The 13,643-nt window shown below is 39.6% G+C and overlaps 1 protein-coding gene across 1 annotated transcript in view; it reads left to right on the top strand.

Annotated features, from left to right (window-relative positions):
- Window positions 1–13,643, top strand: part of gucy1a2 (guanylate cyclase 1, soluble, alpha 2) — a 58,141-nt gene that overhangs the window by 28,809 nt on the left and 15,689 nt on the right. The window contains exons 5-6 of the mRNA XM_049576179.1: window positions 7,865–8,077; window positions 8,833–9,105. Coding sequence (XP_049432136.1) covers window positions 7,865–8,077; window positions 8,833–9,105 — 486 coding nt within the window. The remainder of the gene's footprint in view (window positions 1–7,864; window positions 8,078–8,832; window positions 9,106–13,643) is intronic.

Raw genomic sequence — 13,643 nt, 5'->3', positions numbered from 1 at the left:
TGATAAATTACCAAGGATTCCCAGGATTAACCACCCAGGTGTAACTAGCATTGTTGGCTACGGACATCTGATCCCATTTAATAAAAACGGAAATGATTGTAATTTGATTAAGACATGTCATCAAATAATTGTTAGCTAGGTTTAGAAAAGCATGGTACCTGCAAATGTTATTAATTTTTGAAGTAGCTACATACTGACAGCTTCACCTTCTCAATTTGGGTGAGATGTGAAGTGGATACATGTGTTACAGATATATTTGTGTTCAGATCTTAAATGTGCATTTACGTGTAGTGGTTATGAAGAAAAAGTTTAGTCAATTCACAATTACTCTGTACAATTAAGTTAAAAGGGCAAGATAATTCAACTTACGATGTATTTTTCAAGGTAAATAACACTAGCATAGATTACTAATGTATTCATTTGATGATGTATTTAACCAGACTCCCAAAACCCCAATGTTTTTCTATTGTTCCAGCTCCATACAATCTGTTTCCACGCCTTGATATAATGCATTAAAACATTATAACAAGCATGGTTTATCTGTGAAGAATTCTCAGAGTTTCTGGTGCAGAACCTTGAAAAACTGTTATTCCTTTGTGGTGACGATGCAGCGACCTTGAACAAGGGCTCAGTGTAAATGTGTAACAGCCTGCTACAAAGAAGAATCACTACTACATACTGACTAGGACACAACATTCTGGCCCTCTCTTACAGTTCGCTGTGTCTTTATCTGCTTTTGCAAAAATACATTTTACATGCCTTTCCTACTTTCTGCCTCCCTGAAGTTCAGTGGCCATCTTCGTTTCTCTTTTTTCTGTGTTATTCTTTCCCTCTTTCATCCAGCTATTTATTCCAGTGCTTTTATTTCTCATATTTTCTTCTCTTTTTAGCCTTCCCACCTTATTTTCTCTGCCTTCCATCTCTCCTACCCTCCCCCCTCTTTATGTGTCGCTTTCTTTCCTAACCACTGTGTTCATTCTGCCCTTCCTTCCTCCTTCATTCACTCACCTCCTCTTTCTCTGCGCTGTGATGACAGAGATGCAGGCAGAAGGAGAGGAGAGTGCTGAGTTTAACAGAGACACACATCTAGGCCAACACAACTGCCTCCAGGGATGTGTGTATATATGTGTGTGTGTGTGTGTCGACGTATGTTTGTAGCTGTGCATCAGTGTGTGTGTGAGAGAGTTTGAGACAGAAAATCAGAGTGACAGAAGAACGTAGACACTGAGAGTAAGGCGGTGAGACACTGGTATAATTATACCTACTGTACATGATTAAAAAAGCAACAGCGGTTGTTAGATGGGAACTTCAACCTCCATTGTGTAACAGGAAAATGTAATGAAACAGTTACATAAAAACACAACAGCACAATAGTAGAACAACTCTGAACACTAATGGCAGTCTTGCAGTCCTGGAAGGTTATGCCGGTCCTGCAGGATGGCGTGATGAAGTTGCTGGTCCTGATGCTGTGATGCAGGGCAACCCACATTTGAGGCTGCAGTGTCCACAGACAGGGCACTGATTTAGTCTAGACTTCATGGTGTAACCTAAATATGGGGTCTTTTTAACGTTTACCTCATTAGGCATTGCTCCATTATGACACTTATGACTCCATTATTTAACGACACTTGAGGATTACAGCACCTGGTATACTGACACAACACCACTTTATCCTGTTAAAACAATTTTCATAACTTGGATTCATTTTTATGAAAAACCCTTTTGATTTGTTTGTTCGTTGGACCCTTACAGACTAAAGGAATATGAATAACTTACCAGGTAATCGATTAATGGACACATATTCTGACTTAACGACAGCATTAGCGGTTGGGAGTCACAATTGTTTTTGTCTCTCTTGTTTACCAGGCTGCTACATCTGAATGAATTACTATACTCTTTGGTGTTCAAGGTTTCGTTAAAATGGACTGAATGATTTGATTGTGGAGAATCTTACCAAGCTGACGATGTGTAGCATCTCCACATTGAGGTGCGATCTAGACAGCTAACTAACGCTAACTCAAGTGGGTTGCCAACAACCTGATTTTATACACCCAATGAACTGCTTGGCAAACAGACCAGGGTTATTATTTAAGTGTGTGTATGATCCATACTAGAAATGTACGTACAGACAAAAGCCATAAATGGCGTGTGCCAAAAAAATATTCAACAATGTCTACAATCAGGGCTTCCACCTCACCATCTGTGTTGCCAATTTCCTGTCTCTGAAATGTTCCTAAGTGTGGGTCAAAGTTTCTACCATCAAGTCTGCTTCTATAGATCACAACTTTTGCGTTGGGGGAAATGGCGCATGCCACTTTCAGGCCTCATTTTGTGCGTACGCAATTTTTATAAATGAGACCCCGGGCATCTAATTGAGACAGGCCTTTATTTGTCAAAATGTGTAGCCACACCAGGCTAGAAAAAGGGACTGGACATTTAATTGGGACTTGGCTTTTAATTGAAGTTTTACGGTAGATATTTAGAGCCATTTTCAATACCACTGAGAGCAATTGAATATTTTTATTAAAAAATAAAAATAACAAGGCTATAGCATGACAAGGACAACTTTTCTTAGTTAGTTCCAGAGAGCAGCAGAATGACTGTAGTAAACATTAACAATGACAAAGAGCAAGAGAGCGCAGCTGGTACCAGTCTAGTGAAACTGCAGAAAATGATTTTTGAAGCCATTTCAAATATTCAGTATCAATAAATTCAGTGGTTCTCACTGGTTCAGCCACAGGGTCTAGATTTCTCTGTAGTCATTAGTTCAAGGTCCACAGCATCATACTTGTGTTTGGCCATGTTGTCGAGCTAGTTTGCTGTCTCTGTTAAGTAGCTGTCCATTCTCTTACTCACTCTAAAGCAGGAAACGGCACTTCAAAACAAAAGCTCTGTGCCAGAAATTCACCGTACTTCAAAAAAAAGTTTTGGTTTTGTTTTTTTACAAAATTGACACAGTCCAGTGTAACTTGCGGTCCATTCAGAGTGGACCTACAACCCACTTTTGGACCCACCAGGGAACCAAAGGATAAATTGATAATAGTAACTGTAAGTGTTACTGTAGCTGTCCTATTTCACAAAATGTCACATCTATTTTTTTCCATCATATACACACACTGAATGTACAAAATATCAGGGACATCGTCCTGATACAGACTTGCAACCCATTTTCTAAAATCCATTCGTTTCAAGGAATAAAAGATCTTTTCAAACCATTTTATCCCATTTGTAATTGCTAAAGATTTAAAGGACAACATGGATCTTATTTCTGTAGTCTTGCTGAGATCTGGAGAGGTGGGAAAAAGAAGGAGAAAGATGCCAACCTGTAACTTGCCCTGTGTGATGATTGTAGCGATGTTGCTGCGTTCCCAGATCTCAGCTAACATTTCGGGTAAATTCCTGTCATAAATGAGCTTTTGAGTGGGTGTTTAAACTCCCACATGACACTGTGACTACTGCTGTGTTGCTGTGGCAGCGTGTGCAGATGTTAGGCATACGGTAAATGTGCTAGTAGAATAACCTTGCCTGTTAAACTACTGAATGAATACAGTATATGTGAGTGTGTTCTGAATCTGTCAGTTTGTACTAAGTGGATCACACCAGGCTGTGTTTGAGAGGATGGGTGTGTCTTGACCTCAAACCCTGTGGGTTGTCGGCAGTATGTGCATATATGTTTGTATGTGTGTTTATGTGTATGTATGTCAATGTTTCTGGGAAACAGACAGTCAGGGGCAGCATGTGTGTCTCCCCACTGGATGTATTCTGTGTGTGTGTGTGTGTGTGTGTGTGTGTGTGTGTAGATGTAGACTGTATGTATTATGCAGACCTAGGAGAGCCTTGTGCTATAAATAAAACAGGGCTGCAGTGTGCTCGCTGGCGGAATAATCTATCTGACACTATGGAGAAAGAGAGAGAGAGAAGTAATTGAAGAGACAGAGAGGGGTGGGGGGGGGGCAGCAATGAAAGACAGGTGAATACGGAGAGAAAACGAGAAACTAAAGAAAGCGAAGGAACGGGGGCAAGGACTGAGCAGGAGGAAGAGAGATCGTGCCCAGGGAGAGACGAGTGGCTTATCCACGGGGCTTCTCGTAGTTAGCACCGTGAAACAGCTAAGAGTCATATTCAAAAGGGCAGCGATGTCTTTCCTCAACATCTCCTTGGGTAATCAGCCAGCCATGCCCGTTTCAATCTCTCTCTTCTGTATCTGCAAGGAACAAGAGGCAGGCTGTTTTGTTTGTACTCCTCACACCTTTGCTGAGGACATTCAGCAGGACCTTCGCATATTTGTCATCATGTCGAAGTGCTTGTGAGCAAAGTGTCGAGAAGCTAGTGAAACCAATTCTTATTCATCATTTGCAAATACTGTTAACAATAAGACTGCAACTGTTAGTAGATCTGCAGCCCATTATCTTCTGTTTGATTTTTGATTTGTCTCATAACTCGAATGCTTAATCTCGAAAACATTACATATGATCCTAGTTTAAGCATTTGTTGTTCTAGAATATGTGGATAGACAGTGTGGGTCAAACCGGAGACTATGGGCCCTATATAGATGGTCTAAAGCGGATGCCGGAGGGCGCATAATCCATGTCGCAAGTGTCATTGCTATTTAGATGCAGGCGCAGTTGTCATTTTCACGCCCTGCGTTGGTCTAAAAATGAGGAGTGGTCAGGCGCAGTCATGGCGCGATGCTAGTTAGGTGACGTAAAAACACTCTGCACTCTGCTCAGACGCACATGGAGCAGCCACACATATGCAAAAGATAAATAAAAATATGATTACAATGTGAAAGGTTATGATTGTGCACATTAAAATGTTTATCAGAAACACGTCTTAATGGTCAGTCATTAATCAGAATGATCTAATCGCAGGAATAATAATCATCATAATTTGTAATAATGACAAATGAAATTGTGAAATCCTCGGGGAGCTTGGGTGCCTGTCTGCTGTCCCCGTAGGTCTGGTTCTGACGGGCCTTCACCTCCTGCACGAGGAGATCCGTCTCCTCAGCTATAAAAAGCTCACTCTTTCCAGTTGGTAGGTCCGCCATCTAACTAGCTCTCTGCCGTGCGCTCCAATCACACCTCTTTTAAAGGGAATGAGAGGTGACACTCTGATTGGCATATTGAATGATACGCCCAAAACACACCCATGACTAATTCACAGAGTAAGTCCAACCCTTTTAGACTCTCTGCCATGGCGCACAGTCTAAAAACGCGCTGTCTAACTAGCAAGTGACTGGGACATGCCCATGCGCCGCACGCCTGGCGCTTCGCGTTTTAGACCATCTAAATAGGGCCCATTATGTTGATGACAGGATTGTCTCCTTAATAACTAGGTCACCAGTTTACTCAGTTTTTACAAGCATTTTCCGTACAGGGCAGCATGCATTATATATTAGGCCTCCCATTGCTAAATTAAATTTACTGTCAACCTAATCACAGTAATCTGCTCTTGCTGTAATCTCGTTGTATGTGCAACATTGTGTGCGTGTATACATTAAAGCAGTGGTTCCCAACCATTCTGAATGGACCGCAAGAGACTCTAAAATGTGTCAAGTTTGTAAAAAAACTCCATGTATTTGTAAGTACAGTGAGTTTCTGGCACAAAGCTTTTATTTTGAAGTGCTGTTTCCTGCTGTAGAGTGAGTGACAAACAGACAGCTGCATAACAGAGACAGCAAACTAGCTTCACAACACGGCCAAACGCAAGTATGATGCTGAGTATATTAAACTGTGTGGACCTTGAACTAATGACTAAGGAGAAATCTGGACCCCATGGCTGGACCAGTTGGGAACCACTGCATTACGTGTGGATACATGACCCGAGCCAGGCCGGGTTTGAACAAATATTTACAAATTATGTTGAGGTTCAGGTCTGGTTTGGCCTACTTCACATGTTGATTCAAGTTCTTTTTGTGAAAATATGGTGTAAAAATGATGGAGGCAAGCTGTAACCATGGTAACAACCATTGCTTGACAGGGTGACACAAGCTCAGTGTTTTAGCTTATGTTAAGTGCGTCCGCTTCAGGTCGGTTTGGGCATAAAAACAGAATGCCTGCCAGGTTTAGGTCAGGTTCAGTTACTACTGTCTGGACAGGGGTTATGTTTGGATAGAAATCAAGCTGCACTCTAGTACACATGTGGTTAAGTATGTGTGTGTGTGTGTGTGTGCATATGCATGGGTTTGTGCGCAGGCATGTAAGCATAGAAAGGTATGTTTGTGTTCAATATGTTCATAATTTGTATGCTTGTAGGCGCATTTTCCAAAGATTCAAGATTCAAGACCTTTATTTGTCCCCAAGGGGCAATTGATTCTGCCGCAGTAGCAATAAAAACAACAGCAACAAACAACAATGACAACAAGGTTGACACACACAAGGTAACAGTCACATAAAATCAGTCGTACCTAAATAAATAAAAACACATACTTGAATAAAATATGAACTAATGATGATGCTACCTGTACTGTACAGAGTTAAGCAGTGAGATGGCAGAGGGTATGAAGGAGAATTTGTATCTGTTAGTTTTGGCTAATGGTTGTCTGAGATGGGAACCAGAGGGCAGGAACTTAAATTCTGAATGCAGGGGGTGAGTGCTGTCGGACATAATGGATTTTGCCTTCTTTGATAGCTGGTTATTGTACAGATCTGAAAGGGTTTTTTGCTGAGTGCCAATGATTTTACTGCTGACTTTTGTTATCTTGGTTAATGAATTTTTCTGTTTCAGATTGAGTGATGCAAACCAGCAAATAAAAGAAAAGGTGACAACAGACTCAATAAAAGATCTATAAAACATTGTCATCAGAGATCTGTCGACCTGGAACTTTGCCGACTTCCTTAGACAAAACAGACGCTGCTGGCTTTTCTTGATCAGCATGTCGGTGTTTCCCTCAAAAGTCAGTTTATCGTCGATTATGATGCCCAGGTACTTGTACGAATCGACAATCTCCACAATTTCTCCATTTACAGTGGCGTTTACAGGGGCAGGCTGGTTGCGTCTAAAATCAATGCACATGTCCTTTGTTTTTGTGACATTCAGTTCCAAAAAGGCTTCATTGTACCACTTTAAAAACTCATTTAAAACGGGACCATGGGACATTTCAGTGTCATTTAACAGGCTCAGAATAACTGTGTCATCTGCAAATTTAACAATGTGATGGTTGTCAAATTTACTATGGCAGTCGTTTGTGTACATGATATAATGGAGAGGAGAGAGAACACAGCCTTGTAGGGATCCAGTTGATGCTTTTGATAGAGTGGATATGTGCTCATTTACTCTAACCCTCTGAGACCTGTCAGTGAGAAAGTCCAAGATCCAACCCACAATGTTACAGTCCAGCTTGAAATGTTCGGTGAGCTTTTCCACCAGCAGGTGGGGCTGAATCGTATTGAACGCTGAGGAAAAGTCCACAAATAACAACGGCAAAGCTAAAGTTGTTGCCACAGTATGACCTTGACATGTTTCCATAGACCTGCAATGAAGTTGGTAAATGGAAAAAATAATTACATATTTAATTAGCTATATATTCAAGAGTCATTCTTAAATCACTCTTATACACCTAAATTCATGTGGGGAGAAATTATAGAAGAAAATACAGTGAATCATTATTTGTTAATGACCTACGTTGGAGCACATTAGTTCAAGAAAAGCAAATATCAGGTTGACATGACATCCATAGTAACGAGAGGCCAATAATGAGCATGCTGTCTAGATCTCACCACCTGTCTTCCATCCCCCCTCTCCTCTGGCTCAGTGTATTTCTGCAGGATTGTCTGTAACATTTCACTTTCTCTAAGTGAATATCTATAAAAAAAAAATAAGATTCACTTTTAATTTCTCATTTAATTGCTCCTCCTCACAGGTCATGGAGTTGAAGGGTCAGATGATCCATGTGCCCGAGTCCTGCTCCCTGATGTTCCTGGGCTCGCCACGTGTTGATAAGCTGGAGGAGCTGATGGGCAGGGGCCTCCATCTGTCAGATATCCCCATCCACGATGCCACACGGGACGTTATCCTAGTGGGGGAGCAGGCCAAGGCCCAGGATGGACTAAAGAAGAGAATGGACAAACTTAAGGTAGAGTGGTTGGTGGAATATATTTGTTTGAATTTACAGTAAGCTGATCACATACACTAGCTTGTGTCACAGCCAAGGCATTACTGGTAAAATGATTTGTTGTTAGGTTCGCAGGCTTTAATTACAACTAAGCCTTACTAACAGGCCACAGCATACACTAAACGACCAAATGACAACCTGCGACCATGACGCTTGAAATAGTGAAAATGCAAAAAAAAAAAAAAAAAAAAATCAGTATGTTTGGTAGCTTTTTATTTTTGTTTTCCATCATGTGAGACGACTCACTGAAGCGAACATGTTAAATCCAGCGTATCGGCTGATTCATGATGGCTGGAAGAACATGGCTCCCGGGACTTGCTCTTATAATTTGCTTTCAAAGTACCCTTGAGCAAGCCACTGAGTCTTGACCCAATCCTATGCATCTGCTCGCTGCAACACTCTCACACTGCGACTACTCCCCCAGGCCGCTGTTATAAATAGCTATATCTTAGTTGACTTGCCTGCTCGAACAATGGTATGGCACTGCATCAGGCAGATTTGGCATTAAGAAGCTCGCCCACAGACACAGTTATGCATATGCAGATACACACAATCAAAAATGAATCAAACTAATACACAAATACATTTACGTGCACCAGCAGTTTTAATTTGGTGCAGTACTCCCACATCTCCGCATCGTTGTCATCAGTGCCTTCATCAAAGCATAGCACACAGAACAAAACCCCCTAATCTCCTTCTCGTCTCTCTCCTCCCAGGCCACATTAGAGCGGACTCACCAGGCGCTGGAGGAGGAAAAGAGGAGAACCGTGGATCTCCTCTATTCCATATTTCCAGGTGATGTGGCACAGAAACTGTGGCAGGGCCAGCCAGTGCCTGCTCGCAAATTCGATGACGTCACCATGCTGTTCTCAGACATCGTGGGTTTTACTGCTGTGTGTGCCCAGTGTACACCCATGCAGGTCATCTCCATGCTGAATGAGCTTTACACACGATTCGACTACCAGTGTGGCATTCTGGATGTTTATAAGGTCAGTAGACAGAGAGATGCACACATCTTCTTTATGTGATGTAGTAATACCTGCTGAGATAGGATGTTGGGATGATGCGTAATACACTGGGAGGGTTCTGTACTGTGAAACGACGGGGTATCAGTTAAGGAGGCTTGATGTGATATACATAGCAGCAAACAGCAATTATGTAAAGTGTATGTAAAGATGTAGTGGAGTAATGGTGCCCTGAGCGGAGAATGAAGCCACGCTGCCTCTGTGTGTACATGTGAGACCCCTGTGTGTGTATTCCACTGGCTAGCTATTCACCACTACTCTGCACTGCGCTCATACAGTGGTTAGTGCTGATACCAGGATGGGGTCATCACAGAGGTGTAGCCCCCACCCTCTGGTTTCCCCCCGGTTAACACCGTTAGCTCTGTTAGCAACATTAGCTGCATAAGCCCATAAGCCACATCCATGTTGAGAGCCATGTGCAGACAACCTCTAAATCAGAGATAGCTCTGAATATCATATGTATTGGTTCATGTGTACACCTGTGTTGAATAAGGTCACCACAAAAGTTTCCCAGGGACTTAAGCCATATTTCCACCAAACAGTTTTGGTGTAGCATCCTTCATGTAGAACCAGAAAGTAACCCATGCAGACTCGTATCTAAACCATAGATCTATTTAGAGTTTCCTTCGCAGACTCTTAAATGTAGGCAGGGTAATTACCAGATGGTAAGAGCCTCCTCACTGCGCCGGCCAGCCCTCGCTGTATTTCCTCTTCAACAATGAAGCAGAGGAACGTCTGCACCTCCCTGATCATCCACAGAATGTGGTTGAACACCGATGTTTTCGGAACAAAAAAGTCTTGAGTGTTTATAGTCTTTATAATCGATGGAATATTTTTTAAAAATAATGTGTTTGTACATTGAGTCCTTCTAGAGCAAGATTGGAGGTTCTCTCTTGACCAACTGATAGACTGCAGTGTTTCTAACTCCACTTTTTAGTACCGGATTGGTACGCTAGGTACCTCAGCAGAGGAATAATGAAAAACAGGATGGAAAGGAGTGGTTCTGTTGATACCATCCACAACTTTTGATAATGGAAACACAAAAATAACCATTGTAGTATGTGATGAACTAAATTAAACTGAACCAGACTGCTTGATGGAAACAAGGCTTTATAGAGCCTCCTCTCCATGGGGTCTTCAAAGTGTCACCATCTGTCTCTGAAACTAAATCTTTAGGTTGTGCCATTGTCTGTGCACAGGGTGTGTGTGTGTGTGTGTGTGTGTGTGTGTGTTCTCTACATGTGAATGCGCTATCATGAATAGGCAAGCTTGAGCTTGCGTTGTGGAAAAAGTAACTTATTAATGGCCAGTCTGTGGGAGCTTAACAAAGATGTGTCAATATTGTCCATCTGACAGTGTGGCCTAGTTACAGTCTTCACTGTAGGCAACCGTCCATAGAAATAGAATTTTATTTCTATGCTGCCATCTCTTCCTCCTTTCATCCTTACTTTCTCTCATCAGATCAGTATTTCTTCTTGTTTTAATTCTTTCCACCTTTCCTTCTTTCCATCATCACCATCATCTTTACTCTCTATCTCTATACCTCAATCTCTGTGACATCACCATATACCTGCCACTTTCCCCCCTCAAAAAATGCATTTTTTTCCTGTGTTATCTCTCAGAAATGTCATGTACTGTATCAGATGCCTGGAGAAAGAGAAGAGGAGATACAGAGAGTGTTTATGTGTGTAGCAGTTGCAGAGTGAGTGTGTATGTGTAAGAGAGAAAGCAGGAACAGGAGGACATGGTGAGAAGATTGGCGCACTCATATGTTGCCATTGTCATGGTTACTGTCGAAATGATTTAGCCGGTGGCAGGCCTAAATGAGAGCAGTTTGTCTCCTAGTTTTCTTTCCCCCTCCTCTCCTTCTCCTCTCTTGTGCAATCTATTTTTCTTTTTTGCTTTAAGGACTGTGGTAGCTGCTGTGACACCTAGCTCACTCCTTCAACTGGAAATATGTGAACACATCCATGAAAATGAAACTCCTTGTTTTGCTTTATTAACATGCATTTGAATTTGGCTTTGGGAAGTAATTCAATTACTGCAGTCTCTGGCATAATAAGCCCAAACGTGGACTAGGAATGACTTCATGACTTAAATCTTAATTCATCTGTCTATGCAGCTGTTGTTGAGATTGTGGAATGAGCTCTTTTCACGACTTGCTACCATTCCATTAAGGGAGCACTTTTGGAGAATAAAACCTCCCTTAGTATTATGGCCAACAAATTAGGATTGTCAAAGCGGTGTCAAAATTCAGGCTAAATCTTGCACTGTCAACTGTATTTCCATAACAATGTTTTACAGAAACAAATAAATATAATAAAAAAAATCTCTTTCAGTGGAGATAAATATTTTGGGGTAAGTTGCCCAAACTGATTGCCTATGGGGTGCCGTTTGTAAAGTGTCTCACGCTGAAAATAACATCAACATTTTGCCACATTTAGCTTCAAACAATGTTTAAAAAAGTATTGTGATTTTTTTTAACGTCACCTTTTACCACATTTACAGCAATATTTGTTAACTTAGAAATATATTAAATAGTTAAATCTAAATATTAAATGTGGCACCTAAATGTTAAATGTTAAATCTAAATATTAAATCTAAATCTAAATGCTAAATCTAAATCTAAATGTTAAATCTAAATATTAAATCTAAATCTAAATGCTAAATCTAAATCTAAATATTAAATCTAAATCTAAATCTAAATGCTAAATCTAAATCTAAATATTAAATCTAAATCTAAATGTTAAATCTAAATGCTAAATATAAATATAAATATAAATGTTAAATCTAAATATTAAATCTAAATCTAAATCTAAATGTTAAATCTAAATGTTTTGGGTGAAACTAAATATTTAGCTAATATGCAAATTCACACTGCCGGTCACCAGAAGTACCAAAATAAAAGCTCGAGATGGTCAGACTGTGTTTATAGAATCAAATAACGAATTAAAACCAACTTATCGGGGGAAATGGACACTTGAACATACATTAGCGTGATAATAACTACCTAAAATAACAAGAAACGTGTTTGGAGAAATTTTATTTGACGTGTACTTTGAGTTGTTAGTGTCCCTTCGGAGGGATTAACAACCTAAGCTAAGCTAACAACCGTCAGTTCTTAGCCCCGTTAGCAGTGTCTGTAATGACTCATTAACTCTTAAATGATCCGTGAAAAAAATATTTTCTTCCAGCGGATGTCTTAGTTACAACATGATTGAGCTAGCAAAGCAGTTTTGTGTTGCGATGTGTGGTATTTATTCAGTTTTGGGAAATCACGACGTCTAGAAAGCATCAGTGGCCGCAGCAGCAGCAAAGCTATCAGGACGTCATCTGTTAAATGTCTCCCGTTGTCGGATACGACATTAAACTACTCCAATTAGCTCAATCATGTTGTAACTAAGACATCCGCTGGAAAAAATATTTTCTTCACGGACCGTTTAGAGTTAGTGAATCATTACAGACACCGCTAACGGGGCTAACAGCTAACAGTTAGCCTCGCTAATCTACGATAACCATGTTATTAATTTCAGAACGTGATAGTAATGTTTGTTCAGTCATAGTGTTTATAGGCTTTACAAACACCAGATTAGTCTAAACGGTGATACAGTGACGTGAAAAACGTGAGATATGCATATATATGTGTGTAGCTAAACTCCGCTGGTTTTCTACCCGGAAGTATTTGTAAACAACAAGGTGATTCCCTCAGAAGGGACACTAACAGCTCAAAGTACACATCAAATAAAATTTCTCCAAACACGTTTCTTGTTATTTTAGGTAGTTATTATCACGCTAATGTATGTTCAAGTGTCCATTTCCCCCGATAAGTTGGTTTTAATTCGTTATTTGATTCTATAAACACAGTCTGACCATCTCGAGCTTTTATTTTGGTACTTCCGGTGACCGGCAGTGTGAATTTGCATATTAGCTAAATATTTAGTTTCACCCAAAACATTTAGATTTAACATTTAGGTTTAGATTTAATATTTAGATTTAGATTTAGATTTAATATTTAGATTTAACATTTATATTTATATTTATATTTAGCATTTAGATTTAACATTTAGGTTTAGATTTAATATTTAACATTTAGGTTTAGATTTAATATTTAGATTTAGATTTAGATTTAACATTTAGATTTAGATTTAGATTTAATATTTAGATTTAACATTTATATTTATATTTATATTTAGCATTTAGATTTAACATTTAGGTTTAGATTTAATATTTAGATTTAGATTTAGATTTAACATTTAGATTTAGATTTAGATTTAGATTTAATATTTAGATTTAACATTTATATTTATATTTATATTTAGCATTTAGATTTAACATTTAGGTTTAGATTTAATATTTAGATTTAGATTTAGATTCAGCATTTAGATTTAGATTTAATATTTAGATTTAACATTTAACATTTAGGTGCCACATTCAATATTTAGATTTAACTATTTAATATATTTCTAAGTTAACAAATATTGCTGTAAATGTGGTAAAAGGTG

Source organism: Epinephelus fuscoguttatus, linkage group LG5, assembly GCF_011397635.1.
Source record: "Epinephelus fuscoguttatus linkage group LG5, E.fuscoguttatus.final_Chr_v1".
NCBI classification, from domain to species: domain Eukaryota; kingdom Metazoa; phylum Chordata; class Actinopteri; order Perciformes; family Serranidae; genus Epinephelus; species Epinephelus fuscoguttatus.
Note: the sequence above shows the minus strand (reverse complement) of the source record. Positions and strands in the feature narration are given on the sequence as shown.